Source organism: Rhinatrema bivittatum, chromosome 11, assembly GCF_901001135.1.
Source record: "Rhinatrema bivittatum chromosome 11, aRhiBiv1.1, whole genome shotgun sequence".
Classification (NCBI taxonomy): Eukaryota; Metazoa; Chordata; class Amphibia; order Gymnophiona; family Rhinatrematidae; genus Rhinatrema; species Rhinatrema bivittatum.
Genome location: NC_042625.1, coordinates 56,582,407 through 56,600,209, shown reverse-complemented (window position 1 = coordinate 56,600,209; position 17,803 = coordinate 56,582,407). Strand labels below are relative to the sequence as shown.

The 17,803-nt window shown below is 49.3% G+C and overlaps 1 protein-coding gene across 1 annotated transcript in view; it reads right to left on the bottom strand.

Annotated features, from left to right (window-relative positions):
- Positions 1-10,447: 10,447 nt before the first annotated feature.
- Positions 10,448-17,803, bottom strand: part of ZNRF3 (zinc and ring finger 3) — a 300,648-nt gene continuing 293,292 nt past the window's right edge. Inside the window, exons 8-9 of the mRNA XM_029571516.1 lie at positions 15,597-17,330; positions 10,448-13,337 (exon numbers count right to left, since the gene is read on the bottom strand). Coding sequence (XP_029427376.1) covers positions 13,294-13,337; positions 15,597-17,330 — 1,778 coding nt within the window. The 3' untranslated portion in view covers positions 10,448-13,293. The remainder of the gene's footprint in view (positions 13,338-15,596; positions 17,331-17,803) is intronic.

The window sequence follows — 17,803 nt, the reverse complement described above, 5'->3', positions numbered from 1 at the left end:
GTAAAAAACGTGAATAAAAAATGTGAGCTGAAATGAAGTTCACATTTTCTCTCTCGTGGTTAAAAAAAGCAAGTTCACTTCTGATGCAATAAACTAATGGTATGCAAATACATCAGGAGTTAAGAAAAAAAGGCACACCAACAAAAATGTGCAGCAAGTAAAACGATTTATGTGCAAAAAAAGTAATTGTGCATAAAATATGATTTATGCCTATAAATTATTTGTACACAAACTAAAAAGTTGCACTAGCTAGGTGTAAAGTTGGGGAAGGCACAAATCTGTTGCATGAGCATCTATCATTACGAGAGCTTTTTGAAGAGGCACTTAAAGTAGCACAAAGGTCACCATCATGCAAGCGTTCAGTGAATGTGCTACTGCTGTCAACTCGTGCTTTTCTGTATTTGTGCAAGAGCAGCTGGCAACAGAACTGTTGGCCAGGCAGGAACCGCAGATAAGATAGAGATTGAGGGTCTTATGCTGTAAACTGGAGAAGCAGGAGACACCAGCGATAAAGCAGAGTTGCTCACCTATAACAGGTGTTCTCAGAGGATAGCAGAAGATCAGTCCTCACATGTGGGTGACATCATCCGATGGCGTCTAGTGCGGAAAATTTATGTCAAAGTTTCTAGAACTTTGACTGAGCCTCACTGAGCATGCCCACTCATGCATTATATCATGCTGCCATGCGGGGTCCCTTCAGTCAATTACAATAGCAAATGAAAAATATAACCATGAAATGGAGACCCAACTCCATGGGGAGCTAGATGGATCTTCAGAAGACTAACATCCTGCTGTCCTCAGCAAACACCTTTTACCGGTAAGGCAACTCATGGGCGACAAGCAGGATAGCAGTCCTTACACATGGGTGAATCCTTAGCTACAGGCAGCCCTCCAGCAAAAAGGGGAACAAAAACAGTGCCAACAGGCCAACAAAAATCTGATATATACCCTAAAAGGGGGGGGGGGGGAGGCTGACAGAGGCAGCCTAAACAAAAACAATGGGCCCCTAGGTGGGAACAGAATTGGGTTCTACATACTAACATATTAATGACGGCAGAAAGACCAAATGATCATTCTAATCTACCCAGCAATTTGCTTATGATAGTAACTGCTGCTCTATGCATATTACTCCCATGCGATTTGTTAAGGGTAGTAACTGCCGCTCAGTGCAGGTTATCCCCATGCTTTCTGTTAAGGGTAATAAAAAGTTCCGGAGGACAGACTGGTCAAACCTACTGTCACGTCGGCAGCCCTGTCCAAGCAGTAATGCAATATGAATGAGTGGATGGAACTCTACATCGTAGCCTTTCAGAACTATGGGGAACCGAAGTAAACGAGCCACTGACACTGCCATGGCTCAAACAGAATGAGCTTTACATGGCCCATAAAAGTTGAGCCTGCCTGGGCATAACAGAAGGAGATGCAATCTGCTAGCCAACTGGAGAGTGTCTGCTTGGCAACAGCGATCCCCACCTTACTCTATGGGTTTCTGTCCGCTCTAGATAGAAGGCAAGGAATTCTTGCAGTCCAAACTGTGCAGGCCTTGTTCACCTTGGTGAGCATGAGGCCTGGGAAAAAATGTTGGAAGCACAACTGACTGATTAAGATGGAATTCTGACACCATCTTAGGCAAAAAATTTAGGGTGCATATACAAGACCACCCTATTATGAAAAACACAGTGTAAGGTGGGTAAGTCACCAAGAGCTGAAGTTCACTGACTCTGCGTGCTGAAGTAATTACCACCAAAAATACAACCTTCTAGGTCAAGTACTTCAGGTCACAGGAATGCATCAGCTCAAAGAGAGCTTTTATCAGTTGGGACAAAACCAGGTTGAGGTTCCATGACAGAACAGAAGGTCTGATGGGAGGCTTCAAATGAAGCAGACCCTGATAAAAGCTGTACAGACATGAGATTACATTCTGTATGGTAATGATATGCGCTAACTGAATTAAGATGAACTCTGCAGAGTTGGTCTTAAAACCAGCTTCAAAAAGATGTAAAAGGTAGTCAAGCAATTTTTGTGTTGAGCAGGAAAAAGGGTCTAGGGCCCTTTGCTCACTTCACATAGTAAACCTCTTCCACTTCAGTCCACAGGACTTTCTGGTGGAAGGCTTTCTTGAAGCTAAGAGAACATGAGATCTTCAAAAAGGTCAAGAAGTTTTATTTATTTATTTAACACTTTTTTATACCGACCTTCATAGTAATAACCATATCGGATCGGTTTACATTTAACAAGGGTATAACTGTAGCGTAACTAAAGAAAATTAAACAAAAGAAATGAATAAGGCAAAGTTACATTCAACAAGGATAAGGAACTTGGAAGCTTATGTAGCTGGAAGGAAGTAAAGGTGGTAATAATTAAGGAATACAATAGAGGATACGGGTTAAAGCTTAAAAGTGCTTTAACCTAGAGGTGCCATAGTCCATCGTTCATGAAGATCAAAGGCCATCGTCCAAGTAAGAGAAGGGCAACTAGTGATTGTCTGGGGGATCCCCGAAAGCTTGGTGAAAGAGCCACGAAAGCCACGAAAAAGCCACGAAAGCCATGAAACCCGAAAGCTTGGTGAAAGTTGCAGAATCAGCCTCTCAATATCCAGCAGTGAGCCAGAGGACCTGGAGATTGGAATGCCACAATCTGCCTTTATTCTGAGTGATTAGATCTGATGAGTCCTCAGTCTGATCAGTTTCTGAATGGACAGCCCCGAAGGAGTAGAAAAAAATCTGTCTTGGCCAATGGGGGTCTATGTGGATCTTCCCTAAGTCTTTGCGACCAATGGAACTGGAGGACACTCATACAAAAGTCCCTGGACCCAGTGGAGGGCGAATGTATCTGAGGCTAGCCTGCTGAGCGCCCTTGTAAGCAAAACAAAAGAGTGTGTCCTTCCTGTTCCAGGGAGTCGTGAATAGGTCTACCTCTGGGGTATCCCACAGTCGGAAGATCTGATTTGCTTATGCCTTGGTTAAGGGACCATTCATGGGGTCTGAAGGACTGACTCAGTCTGTCTGCCACCACATTGTCCAGATCGGCCACATAGATGGCCCTGAGCACCATCCCTTGATAGAGTACCCAGGCCCACAGCTGAACTGCTCCATGACACAGAAGGTAGGATTTTGTACCTTTGTTGTCCATCTGGATCAGTAGGATTTTGATAGACATCTGATCTCTGAAAGCCAATAGTGCATACTGAATTGCCGAGTCCCAGGAAGTTTAACTGGTATTGACATTCCTGGGCAGACTAGGAGCTCTGTGTGCAAACCCCAAGCCAGGTTGGAAGCATCTGTGATTAGGACAATTTGCAATGGAGGAATATAGAAGGGGATTCCCCCCCACCTCCAAACCAAACTGGAAATGTCCTGTCACCAGGACAGAGTCCAAGAGCAGCGGAGTGACTCAGATGCAATCCTGAAGATCCTGAGTAGCTAGACACATAAAAAAGGCATGCCATGGCGATAATGAACGGTTGTGGCCATGTGACCCAACAGCCTCAACCCATTACAAGCTGATGTCTGCTGATTCTCTTGGATCTCTTCTGCAATGGCCATCAGGGTAACAACCTGTCACTGTGAAAAGGCAGCTCTGGCTTGAGCTGTGTCTAGAAGAGCTCCAATAAACTCAAAATGAGGTGATGGACAGTGGTGAGACTTGGGGTAGTTGATGACGAACCCCAGTAACTCCAGCAGCTAGATAGTTATGCGCTGGACTCCTCGGCTCCTGCTTGAGACATACTCTTGATCAGCTAATTGTCCAGAAAGGGAAACACATGCACCCCCAACCTGAGTAAGTATGCCACTGTCACGATTAAGCATTTTGGGAAGATGTGCAGCGGATGTGAATCCAAATGGCAGAATGCAATACTGAAGGTGCAATTTTCCCCACCACAAATCTGAGATACCTCCTATGACTGGGGAAGATCTAGATGTAGGTGTAAGCATCTTTTAGATCGAGAGAACATAGCTAATCCCCTTTTTGCAGGAATGAGATCACGGTGCCCAGAGAAATCATCTTTAACTTTTCCTTGTTTAGAAACTTGTTCAAGGCCCTTAGGTCTAGGATGGGATGGAGTCCCCCTGTTTTCTTTAGAATCAGGAAGTACCTGGAATAAAATTCCTGTCCTTTCTGCCCTGGTGAAACGGGCTTGACTGCTCTGGCCATTAAGAGGGAGGACAGCTCCAAAAGCAGTACTTCCTGATGTGCTAACAAGACCCCAAGACAGGCTTGGAGGGCAATTTTGTGGGACACCCAATAGATTTAATTTAAACCCTCTCTGCAAGATTCCAAGGACCTATTCGTCCAAGATTATACTGTGCCGCCAGTTCGCTTGGAACCATAGGCTGCCCCCAATTGGAGAGTCCCTCGGCACAGGTACCAGGATCTGAGCCATACTCTCTACAGTCCAGTCAAAACTCCATCCCTGGTGTTGGCTTGGACACCGTCTGGGGTTTAAGGCACCCTCTGCGGTCTAGGGCGGCTGCGCAGGGCCAGTTGAGCGCAGGACTAAGAGGGCAGAGAATAGTGTTTTTTCAGGTGGAAAAAAAAAAAGTCTTCCTCTGCCCCGATCTCAGATATCTCCCCTAGAGAAGGAGGTTGGGTCTGGAGTGGGCGTGGAGAGCTGCTGGAGCACTGCACAGTGATCACGAATCAGTGGTACCATATCCTTCACTCGATCCACTTCTGGCTGGAGATCAGAGGCACGCAGCCAGGTGAGTCTGCAGGATACTATCCCTTCCGCAGACTCTTGATGACACCTCAAATACATCATATTGACTGGACCCAGTTTTTTCCACACTCTAAACCCTTAGTAATCAGTGATTGCAGGTTCTTTGTCCTTCTGAGGAAGTTGCACAGCCACCTCTGCACCTGCTTCAGAATGTCCGCATATATTGGCCCATGAAGAGTTGGTACGCTGCTATGCAGGCAATGAGCATGGTGCTCTGAAAACCTTTCCTCCCAAGAGCATCTATGGTTATAGGGTCCCCACCCGGAGAGCACCTAGACTGCTTGGCCTTCTTGACCATAGATTTGACCACCACTGATTGGTGGGGAAACTGATACTTGTGAAATCCAGGAGCTTTCTGGATGAGATAAACCATGTCCGCCTTCTTATTAATGGGATCCACTTAAAGGGGGTTCTCCCACATCCTCAACAGTAATTCCTGAAGGATCTTGTGTACTGGGACTTGCCACAATCTTCTTGGGAAGCTCCACATACTGAGGATATCCAGCACTTTGTGCCTGGAGTTGTCCTCCATCTGCAAAGCAAATAGAATAGTCTCCCTAACTCCTATGCCCCTCTGGGCATCAAGGATGCCGCAGGCACAAACACAGATGTCGGTAGCACACCAATGAGTTCTTGCAGAGAGCCGATCAGTGGCTCGAGAAAAGATTCTGCTGGCATTGGTGCTGTCAGTACTCCAACATTGAAGCCCTGCAGTGCCTTCTTCACTGCCATCTGCACACGTCTCTCTAACTCCTCCTCAAAGATCGCTGATGTCAAGACTGACTGGGAAGCAGGAGTGGCCATGTCCTCTTCAGACCTGGCAGGAGGATTGGTGGATGACACCAGGACCGCTGAGGACTGTGGCAAACACCTGGGTAACTTGGAGAATGAGCTTTCCTCGCTATGGGGATCGCTTTGGGGAGTATTTGGCCAAAGTTGGTCCATCCCCATAGTTGGTTTTGTTCACTAATGGGGACATATGCTTCTTCAGATTCCCTTGCTGCTCGGCAATGGCCTGTCTCTGACATCCATACTAGTCTTTGATGTCAAGTGATCCAAAGGTCCCCTCGATGCCGATGATTAGATGTCCACTGTTGCTGCACTGAAGGGACACCACATGCCTGCATAATATAATTAATGTGTGGGTATGCTCAGTGAGGCTCAGCCAAAATTCTAGAAACTTTAATAGTAGTTTTGTGTGTCAGGCTTCATTGGATATCATTACTCATGTGTAAGGACTGCCATCCTACTTATCCTCCAAGAAACAGTTGTACATACAGCCAGGGCGGGTGGAAGCACTAGACAAACTAGGCCTGGGCCTCGGGTGCTGACCATTAGAGGGCATCAGCAGTGGTGTACTAAGGGGGGGGGCAATACCCCCGGGCCATTTGGGGGGGGGGGCGCTGATGGCCAACATGGAAGCTCATGCGGCCACCGGTGGAGCTCATCCCACTGGCGGTTGAGCAGGGAACTACTGCTGTGCTGTGTGCCGAACACACCCAGCAGGAAGACTGGTGGGGCAGTGCCAAACACACCCAACAGGAAGACTGGCGGGGCTGTAGTGGAGCTCATGTCACCATGGCCCAAAGAAAAAAGTCACGTCCAAACCTGCAAGTGGAAGAAAAACGTTGCCGGAGCCGCATGGGCAGGAAGGAGGAGCATCAGCCGCGTGCAGAAGAAGAGCAGTGTTTATGGTCATCCGCGAATCCCAAGTCGCAGTGAGCTGAGAAGAGGAGGCGGCCCAGTAGCAGGGCCACCATGGATTTCACAATGCGGGCAGCCCAAGAAGATCAGGGCCACTGCAGAGCCCATCCTGTGGCGACATGTGAAGAGGCCAGAGGCAAGAAAGAGGTTGAGGGCCTGTAGAATGTGTGTGTGTGTGTGTGTGTGTGTGTGTGTGTGTGTATGAGATGAGTTGAGAGATTGTGTGTGGGAGTGAGGACCTGAATGTTTGCAGAGAGCATGTGAGAGCCTCTGTGTGTGTGAGACAGACAGCATGTGACAAGTGAGAGCCTATGCTTGAGCAAGACAGCATGTGGGAGTGAGAGTACCTGTGTGTGAGAGAGTCAGACAGTATGTGCAAGAGAGACTGTATGTATGAATGATTGTATGAGAGAAAGCATGTGAGAATGAGAACCTGTGTGTTTGAGGGAAGACAGATGGAGAGAAGAAATAGAAAAAATGACAATATAAAAAATTGGCAAAAAAACAAGAAAAGGAAAATGGAAAAAAAAGCCTGTGACCAACAGATTAGAAAACTTAAGATCAGACAACAAAGGTAAAAAAAAAAAAATTACTTCTTAGTGATTGGCACATGTAATCTTTGGGAATGTGCAAGAGTAGCACTTTCTCTTTGTGGATATCACAATGTATGAGATCAGCATGGAGGAAGTGGAAGTCCACAGGGCCTGCACAGAGGAGGCAGCAGAATGGGCTTCAGTGCCAGTAGCAGCAATCAGCACCTCCCCAATAGCCACGGGGCAGCAGTGACAATGGCAGCAGAGGAATGAGAGAGGCTCCGAGGTTGCTGGCAAAAGAAAGAGAGGGGGTCTGCCTTCAGTGTGTGCATGTCTATGAATGGGAGTCTGCCTGAGGGTGTGTGTGTGTGTGTGAATGCATGGGTGCCTGTGAGAGTGTGTCTGTGTATGAGAACGAATGGATGTCTTCCTGGGGTTTGTATGTGTGAGAAAAGGTGCCTGCCTGCGTGTGGTGTGAGAGAATGAATTGGTGCCTGCCTGGGGGTCTGTGTGTGAGAATGAATTTGTGCATGCCTGGGGGATGGTGAGGGAGTGGAGTGAAAATGAATGGGAGCCTGCCTGGGTGTGTGTGTTTGTATGTGAGGGAGCCAGTGAGAGTGAGAGCATGAGTGTGTATGAGAAAATCCAGGGGAGTAAGAGTTTGTGTGTGAGGGTGTGTGGAGGGGGAGAGTGTGTTAGTGTCTGTGAGAGCGAGAGGTTATTGCTCCATGGTGAGACCGCACCTTGAATACTATCTACAATTCTGGTCGCCGCATCTCAAAAAAGATATAATTGCGATGGAGAAGGTACAGAGAAGGGCTACCAAAATGATAAGGGGAATGGAACAACTCCCCTATGAGGAAAGACTAAAGAGGTTAGGACTTTTCAGCTTGGAGAAGAGACGACTGAGGGGGGATATGATAGAGGTGTTTAAAATCATGAGAGGTCTAGAACGGGTAGATGTGAATCGGTTATTTACTCTTTCGGATAGTAGAAAGACTAGGGGGCACTCCATGAAGTTAGCATGGGGCACATTTAAAACTAATCGGAGAAAGTTCTTTTTTACTCAACGCACAATTAAACTCTGGAATTTGTTGCCAGAGGATGTGGTTAGTCCAGTTAGTATAGCTGTGTTTAAAAAAGGATTGGATAAGTTCTTGGAGGAGAAGTCCATTACCTGCTATTAAGTTCACTTAGAGAATAGCCACTGCCATTAGCAATGGTAACATGGAATAGACTTACTTTTTGGGTACTTGCCAGGTTCTTATGGCCTGGATTGGCCACTGTTGGAAGCAGGATGCTGGGCCTGATGGACCCTTGGTCTGACCCAGTATGGCATTTTCTTATGTCCTTATAAGAGCATGAACGTGTGTATGTGACAGTGTATGTGAGAGAGAATGGACATGTGAGTATGTGTGAGAGGATAACCTCCTAATCCTAGACAATATCAGGGTGACTAGAAATCAAGAGCTCCCACATATGGACAGAAGGGGCTTTTTAAAATCCTTAGTTTTAATTATTGGGTGTTATTTGATATATGTGCTGTTTGAAATATTTTATTGGTGTTTGGGAAATTGTAAAAATGTATATGATTTTAATTAATAGAAATCAGTAGTTTTAAAATATTCTTTTATTAGTATAGTTTTACTATTATAACTGATGATTTATGTTTCTTGATTTTATTGATTTATGAGGAATGGTGATTCTGTTTTTCCATTAATACAGAGTCTAGCTTCTTGGGTTTCCATTTCAGTTTTTGTCTAATGTGTGCTCCTTTATTTTGTATTCTGTATTTGGTGAGGGTTTGTCTCTGCTCTGTGTGTGTGACACCAAGATGAGAGATTCTGCTAGCGTGTAGTGTCTGTATAGGGATCTATAGCAATCAGGTTTGTTTTGTTTCCTCAGTAGGTGGTGTATTGGTATTCTAGGACCCTGTGTAATATTTACCCTTGCTTTTTCACAGGTAAGGTTATTGTTGAGTCCTTGGTGTTATTACTGTTATGTTACGATGGGATTGCAGTATAGATTTTGAGTGTCCTTTTTGCAAGGTTTTGTGTTAGTTCACAATGTGCCTGGCAGTGGAAGGTGTTTGTGCTGCTGTTACTGTGAGGTGACACCAGAATTTGAAAATATCTTTTAGTATGATGAGCTGTAAGGGAAATATCCAAGCTCCATTGTTTGGGGGAATTTCAGTGGATGCACAGAGTTACAGAACTGGAGGTGCAGGATTTATATTGATATTCTGTCCCTTCCTATATATTCCAGACTTCACTCTCATAGCCACATAGAATTAGTTGAATGAGGCTATCAAATAATTTTATAGTAGTTTTACTAGAAGTGTGAAACTGGCCAGCTTTTTAAAATTACGCAGAAGACCCTTTGGACTTTAACACTTTTTTTTTTTTTTTAATAACCAATGCTATAGAGGTGGGTGTGATGAAGAAATGTCATTTTGGCTCCCTCCCCAAAATTCTTCTGTCTAGAGATGCCACTGATTTTCTGTGTCCTTAAGCATTAGTGGAAGGATTAAGAGGGGATGCTGGAGAGGCACACAAATGCACTGGCCCCTGGAGACCCTTGGTACGCCACTGGGTGCAAGCCATATGGGGCTGCAAGCGGCGGCAAAGAGGAGTGGAAATTTGGTGGGCCGCGAGCAGTGCCCAAACTGCTCCTGACCCAGAAAACCACAGTTGGCGGGCATGATGGATAACGAGGTAAGAGTCGGGGCCGAGACCAGGGGAGGTGGGGGCGCAAGGGAGAAAGCTCGCCTAGGGCATCTAATCCCCTTGCACCAGCCCTGCATACAGCAAATGCTGCATGATGGTGACAATTGCTCATACATTTCTGACTTGGGGGGCTTAGGGTAGAGTCCTCCTGGCTTGGGAATCCAAGACTCCTAGGGCAAAGGGTCTCTGGCCGTTACCCCAATGGTTAGGCTGGTTCCTTTTAGGATTGGAAATTTAACTCTTGGGTCACAGGTGGAGTAAAGTTAACTCACATTTCTGGATCCAGTGTTAGTCTATAACAGGAGATCCAAATCTAGGGCCCCTGCATCCAGGAACTCCAGGTCTGGGACCTTACTGGTACAACACCATAGACTAAAACTGGCCCCAGAAATGTGAGTTAACTTTATTTCTCTGATCATGAGTTCAATTTCCAGCATTAAGAGAACATGAGAGTTAAGTTTCCAGGGCTTTGAGGCACCACACCTGCACTGGGGAGTAATAGCCAATGCTTTCATTAACATGGTATTTACATGGAGGAGTGCTAATTTATGCACACTTTTCGTGCGCTAAGATCCTTAATAAATCAAGATTAAAGTTACACCCACAACGGAAGTAAGCGTGTGGTCAGCCTAGCACACCTTACTACACCGGCTTCTGACTATAACGTGGGCGAACTGTGGATACATTTATCATGCCAACCCTTGCTGACCTCGTTTAATAATGGAGATAAACAGCAGCTCATGCAAATAAATGTGAGCTGAAAATCAGAGCAATTATTCCTTAAAAGACAATGACTGTTTACATGCTGGATTTTTCAAATTTGAAAGATCCATTAAATCTTACACTTTGTAAGAACAGGACTGCTCAGCAGGATACATCAAATCTTCTCTCTGCTGTGGTTGCTAGCTGGTTCCGCTTTTTCTGGATACGTTGATCAAGGTCTGGTTTTACCTTCTTGCATGCATGAAGATGTAGCTCTGATCCCTTTGAGAAAGGGCAGGCCTAACCAGGACTGGATCACCCTTATTCATTATTTTTGTATCACTAAATAGTTATTTTGTAATATTATTGGGTTGTTTTTTTTTTTTTTATTGTGCTGTCCATTACGTTTAACGATTTTGGAATGATAAGCAGTAAGTTTTTAAATGGAATTAAAGTATCTGGAAGCAATGGAGCCAGCTGGTGAATCTACTCCCTATTCTGAGGGATGTTACATTTCCCAAGTCTTGGATTCAGTACTAGGAATTAGTGAAACTGGATGCAGATGATAAAAGGTTTTTGTGTAGGAAGCAAACCAAGATCAGCAGGTTTCACAGCTATATATATATATATATATATATATAAGATGAGATATATAGCATATATATCTATCTATCAGTGAATCTCATGTAATGCTCTGGATTGTTGTCACCCTGCTATGACGAAAGTCACAACACTTTATACCCCCCTTCACTGGAAATAAAGATGAGATTCCCTCTACCAAGATATCCAGCATTGCCGCTGATGGGAACGAAGGAGCTCAATGACCATTCAAAGGTTATAAGAAAGGTGAGCTCCAGCATGGGGGCGAGAGGTTGGGTGAGGGTGAAAGTGCACGGGGCAGAAACAGAAAAAGAAGCCCAGCAGCCCCAGATCAGGAAAAGGGGAAAAACCCCACCTACACGAGAAGCAGAGATGCAAGAAATTGAGCGCTTTCTCTGAAGCTGCTGCTGTGAAACCCCTTTCTCCAGCTTGTGATGTCCTCGGTTATGCCAGGAGGGAAACAGAGAAGCGCTGTATAGGGAGGGAGGGAGAGAAAGGGATGTGCAGCAGGCCACACATGCACAGGATACACAAATAGCCTCACGTTTGTAAAACCAGGTCTCCTAAACAAAGTGAATCTGTGCAGATATTCGGCCTCGATGGCATTTGTCTTTCATGCTGCAAAAACAGATATTTGGGACGAGATTATGTGCAGGTGGTGGTGGGAGCCCATTTGTCTGACCTGCTGGGGATTTCCTAGTCCTGGCCCTTCTGGAAAGAGCCACAATAAAAGCCAAAACTGTATGTGAGAACCTGCAGCCCCCACAAGCAAATCGGGAAAACTCAGCCACCAAAACGTCGGGCGGGTTTTACCCTTCTCCTCCCCAATCTGTTCAAACAGGAGCTGCAGCAGATCCTGCTGCAGAAGTGAAATGTAGCCAAAGCTTTTACTAGAGAAAGTCATTTTCTAAGTGCTAAGCTTGGATATGAAGAATGGCAGAATGGGCCTTCTCTGTTGCACCCCAATAGTGGGACTTCCCCAGTCCTCCGCTCACCCAGCCCTCTTTTAAACTGGTGGGTTACTCTTAACATGGCCATTAAGAGCTGAGGGACCACTGACAGTTTTTATGAGGTCTCCTGTGTCCTTCGCAAGCGGAGATATCTTTATCGGAACAACATAAAAACTATTCCAAGATGCCATTGTACATGAACATTGGAGTCCACACGGGTCCCCCTTCTTCAGGTATCACTTACCACCCCCCCTTCTTCCCTTCCAAAGCTCCTGTGCAGGATTTTGGAATGATTTTTATGTTTAACCACAGCCCATGGAGATTTCAGTTTTCTCTAGCACCAGTGCTGCTACTAGAACTCTTGTGGGCAGGCCTGTGGCAGTTGCTTTGACTACCAAAGTTTTGCAAACTGCCTGGCCGAGTGAACAATACGAATTCAGGACAGCAGACCAGGACCCCACACACACACACACACACACACACACACACACACACACACACACACCTTCATGCGTGCCTACGAAGCTTGAGCAGGAATTTCTGTAAGCCTGGGTGCCCTCTTGTCACAGCCCCTCCATTTCCAGGCTCCCCCTCCCCCGCACTGCTCTCCATACCAGGCCTGCTGCTCTGTCTCCACACATTTCCTTTACCGATTGCTTCTGCAGGAGCCCCCAAGGACCACAGGGGACGAGTTCCTGCATGTGAAGAATGTCTCGCCAGTCCCTCTGGTTCCAGCCTTTCCAGGTGTAGCTTTAATTGCTTCAAGTTATAGTTTATTGCTTGACTTTTTTTTTTTTTGTTTTGTTTTTCACTTGTCTAAGGCAGGTGCAGTCGTGTGCTTGTCAAAGACCTGAGATCCCAAGGAAAAGAAACATAAAAGCCCTCTAATTTACAAAGAGACACGCCTGCCATCCTCACCAGGCACCGTCTCAGTTTTCTTTCCACAGTAGTTAGTATTCGTTTCCTGGTAAGAAAAGCCACCTAACATTTTTTTTTTTTTAATTTTTATATATTTTTAAAAAACTAGACCATTTTAAATAAAGCTTTGCACAAGAGTCTTGAAAGCCTCGGAGCTTGGCCTGCTCCGTCACTGGCGCACGCACACACACACACACACGTACACAGAGATATAAAAAAACCCCCAAAAAACAGAAGGTTCCAAAAATGTAAAAGCAGAAAGTTCTGGTGGGTGGAGGAAAGTGGAAGTAGAGGCAGGAGGAGGTCTGACCCCATATTACCACTTTTAGGTGTTTGTCAAAGCTCAAAAAACAAAGAAAGGAAAACATGGTTGCTTCCTTTGAAGGGAGTCAGAAGAGCAGCTGTGCTGTAAGTTGCATCCCTTGGAGTCCGGAGTCCCCTTAATCCACAGAGGAGCTTCTGTCCAGAGGACAAGCATCGGGCACTGCAGGAGAAAACAAACTGGTGAGTCAAACAGAGAAAAATGAAGCTGGCTTTATACTGCACAGGTATGAGCAGAGATTAAGCAAAATAGGAAGGAACACAGAGTGTATTGGGGGGGGGCGGGTACTGGAATAGCAGGGGGCGCCGCTGGGCAGGACAGAGGTGCCCTGGCAGAGCTCTGGCTGGAGGTCTCAGGACTGGAATAGCAGGGGGTGCCGCTGGGCAGGACAGAGGTGCCTTGGCTGGAGGTCTCAGGACTGGAATAGCAGGGGGTGCCGCTGGGCAGGACATAGGTGCCTTGGCTGGAGGTCTCAGGAATGGAATAGCAGGGGGTGCCACTGGGCAGGACAGAGGTGCCCTGGCAGAGCTCTGGCTGGAGGTCTCAGGACTGGAATAGCATGGGGTGCCACTGGGCAGGACAGAGGTGCTCTGGCAGAGCTCTGGCTGGAGGTCTCAGGACTGGAATAGCAGGGGGCGCCGCTGGGCAGGACAGAGGTGCCCTGGCAGAGCTCTGGCTGGAGGTCTCAGGACTGGAATAGCAGGGGGCGCCGCTGGGCAGGACAGAGATGCCCTGGCAGAGCTCTGGCTGGAGGTCTCAGGACTGGAATAGCATGGGGTGCCACTGGGCAGGACAGAGGTGCCCTGGCAGAGCTCTGGCTGGAGGTCTCAGGACTGGAATAGCATGGGGTGCCACTGGGCAGGACAGAGGTGCCTTGGCAGAGCTCTGGCTGGAGGTCTCAGGACTGGAACAGCAGGGGGCGCCGCTGGGCAGGACAGAGGTGCCTTGGCAGAGCTCTGGCTGGAGGTCTCAGGACTGGAATAACAGGGGGCGCCGCTGGGCAGGACAGAGGTGCCTTGGCAGAGCTCTGGCTGGAGGTCTCAGGACTGGAACAGCAGGGGGCGCCGCTGGGCAGGACATAGGTGCCTTGGCTGGAGGTCTCAGGAATGGAATAGCAGGGGGCGCCGCTGGGCAGGACATAGGTGCCTTGGCTGGAGGTCTCAGGAATGGAATAGCAGGGGGTGCCGCTGGGCAGGACATAGGTGCCTTGGCTGGAGGTCTCAGGAATGGAATAGCAGGGGGCGCCGCTGGGCAGGACAGAGGTGCCCTGGCAGAGCTCTGGCTGGAGGTCTCAGGACTGGAACAGCAGGGGGCGCCGCTGGGCAGGACAGAGGTGCCCTGGCAGAGCTCTGGCTGGAGGTCTCAGGACTGGAACAGCAGGGGGCGCCGCTGGGCAGGACAGAGGTGCCCTGGCAGAGCTCTGGCTGGAGGTCTCAGGACTGGAACAGCAGGGGGCGCCGCTGGGCAGGACAGAGGTGCCCTGGCAGAGCTCTGGCTGGAGGTCTCAGGACTGGAACAGCAGGGGGCGCCGCTGGGCAGGACAGAGGTGCCTTGGCAGAGCTCTGGCTGGAGGTCTCAGGACTGGAACAGCAGGGGGCGCCGCTGGGCAGGACAGAGGTGCCTTGGCAGAGCTCTGGCTGGAGGTCTCAGGACTGGAACAGCAGGGGGCGCCGCTGGGCAGGACAGAGGTGCCCTGGCAGAGCTCTGGCTGGAGGTCTCAGGACTGGAATAGCAGGGGGGTGCTGCAGGTCAGGACAGGTGCACTGGCAGAGTCGTGGGGAGAGAGGGTTCTCATGAGTGGAAGAGGAGATGCTATTGTAGGGCAGGACTGAGATGCATGGGGCAGAACAGTGTTTTGGGGTTCTCTTCTGGGTATATGGCTGCCTTCTAATACCCTCCTGCAGTAGGGGTGGAGAGGGTGTTTCTAGGGCATTCCCTTGGTACACAGCATGCCTGGAACTATGACGAAAATCTCTTATCACACTGATTCTACCCAGAGAAAAAGAATTGTGTTTAGTATAATACATTCACAGGGAGCATTTTAAATTGGTCAGCATGTAATTCTAATTCTCTGAAACTCTGAATTCATCCTTATAGTGCACACAAGCTTCCAAGCTCACAGAGGTCTTTTTTCCTTTCAATACACCTTAAAAAAAAAAAAACACGACTTGTGCTGCCCAGGTGAGAGCCGAGCACCATACAGAATAGCCCCCCCAATTACTACTGCAGCTGCCCCTGAGGAAATGCCATTCTCCTGACAGCGTGAGATCCCAGCCCTGGGGAGTTCATCAGGAGCTTCTGCTCTAGCACACGCCCTTCCTGCTGGGATCTCCTTGTCCCTTTCTGCTTTTGACTCTTGCCCTTCCCTGTGAATGACTCCCTTCCTGCTGTGGCCGCCCCCCCCCTCCTCCCATCTCTTACCTGCAGCACTGCTACTCAGGGACTCCTGAGTGCTGGAGCAGCCGGTCCTCAAGAGGGCCCTGGTCTCTTCCTCTGGGGAAAGGCTTTGCTGGAGGAAGGTCACAGTTCGGAAACACTGCTCCTTCGCCTCTCTCCGGCTTTCCGTGGGTTGAGGTTCACACGGCCCCTCCGGGGAATTGCTTTCTGCTTGGCTCCTTGTGCAGTCTGGGGGCAGGACAAGTTCACAGCCAACGTCCCCGGGAATGATAGGAATCCGTTGGCCCATCTCACACGGCACTTCTGTGAAGCGGCCCGGCAAGGTGTCCTCGCCGAGCGTGTACTGCACACTTACAGCATAGTCCTCCGCATAGCAAGCGCTGGCACCGCCACCACAGGCAACCTGCTTCTCCTCATAGAAGCAGCAGGGTAGTGGCTCATATGGGACCCCCTCTGTCCTATGCACATGGTCGGGGTTAATACCGTAGAAGCCCTGCATGTGGTTGGCTGGCCGCTCCAGCCCCGGCCTACATCCCCCACACAAGGCCGAGCTGAGAAGCAAAGAGTCTGGCTCAGCAGGGGTCCTGCTCCCCCCAGCATCCATGCTCAGGCAATCCGCTGCAGAAAGTTGCTGGAGTTCAAAACAGCAGGTGCACACTGGCTCGAGCAGCGGCCCCGCTCCCTTGGGACCTTTCAAGGTCCTCAGGAGCCCCACAGTGTTGGGGGAGGGCTGCCCCTCAGAGTTCCCGGGGTCTGCGGAAGCCCCCCCGCGAGGATCCCTATTCTCCAGTGAAGAATTGCTACTGTAGTTCATATCCAGGCTGTAGCTGGACAGGTGGTCCCCTGAGGAGGCTGCCTGCATGGGCTGGCAACCCACCCCTAGCATGCCATGTAGAGGAAGCTCATCTGGCTGTGGACTGGGCTCCAGGAGAGAAGGGGGCCCCCGGTTGGACTCCAGAGTATGGCCGGGGCTCCGGCTGCGGTAGATGTAAGGGTCATAGTCACTGCTGAGGGAGCTACGGAAGGTGGAGCAGCTGCCAAACACCCCCTGGTTGCTCACCTCAGTGCAGTCCAGCATGGAGTCACTGGAGGAGCCATGGCACTGACCCGAGGAGCTGCTGCTGCTGTCGCTGCCAGGGCCATCCGCTAGGTAGCCACTGCACACTGAACGGTGGCCATGGAAGCAACTGAAGCTGGAGGTGCTACTGCTCTCTAGATGTGGGGAGGGGGCCATGTGCACCACGGTGGGAAAGAGCATACCAGTGACTGGCTGGAAGGCATGGCTCAGGCCCCTGGGTGCCCCCACACCAACAGGCTGCCTATTTTGCTGAGGGTAACTGAGGCCCTGGAAGTAGCAGTGCTGGTAGACTGTCTCATACTGGGAGAAGCAGGCTGCTCTGGGGAAGCTTCGACCATTGAATCGTGGGCGGCGTGGAGTATGTCCTGGTGTGTATGGGGGATGCTCCAAGTTGCAGTGGTGTGTGCCAAGCGCAGAATCCAGATGCAAGGGCTGGTAGCTGTGCAGGTAGCCGGGAGACTGTGCTGGATACAGGCTTTGCTCACCGCGACGGTCCAGGGTGAGCACTGTGACGGGGTTGCCATGAGGGTCCATGCTGGTCTGCGTTGGGTATGCCGTGACTTGGCTGGTGCGATGAACCCGACCAGGATAGTGCACGGGGAGGATGACCCTCTGCTGCCGGCTGCGTGCTGGGTTGCTGCTCTCCAGACATATTGTCCCCCCAGGCCCTTTCTTCTGTTCTGAAGGAGGAAGAGAGAAAAGTATTGATCTGTTGCTGCTTTCCCACTCCATTCCCTGAATGTGTGGCTCTCCCTCTACTTTATCTCCACTTGCAGAATGCTCTGCTCTTAGACTGCACCATCAGCGCCACCCCCAGAATGCACTGCCTTCCCAGGCCATCAGCGCCACCCCCAGAATGCACTGCCTTCCCAGGCCATCAGCGCCACCCCCAGAATGCACTGCCTTCCCAGGCCATCAGCGCCACCCCCAGAATGCATTGCCTTCCCAGGCCATCAGCGCCACCCCCAGAATGCACTGCCTTCCCAGGCCATCAGCGCCACCCCCAGAATGCACTGCCTTCCCAGGCCATCAGCGCCACCCCCAGAATGCACTGCCTTCCCAGGCCATCAGCGCCACCCCCAGAATGCATTGCCTTCCCAGGCCATCAGCGCCACCCCCAGAATGCACTGCCTTCCCAGGCCATCAGCGCCAC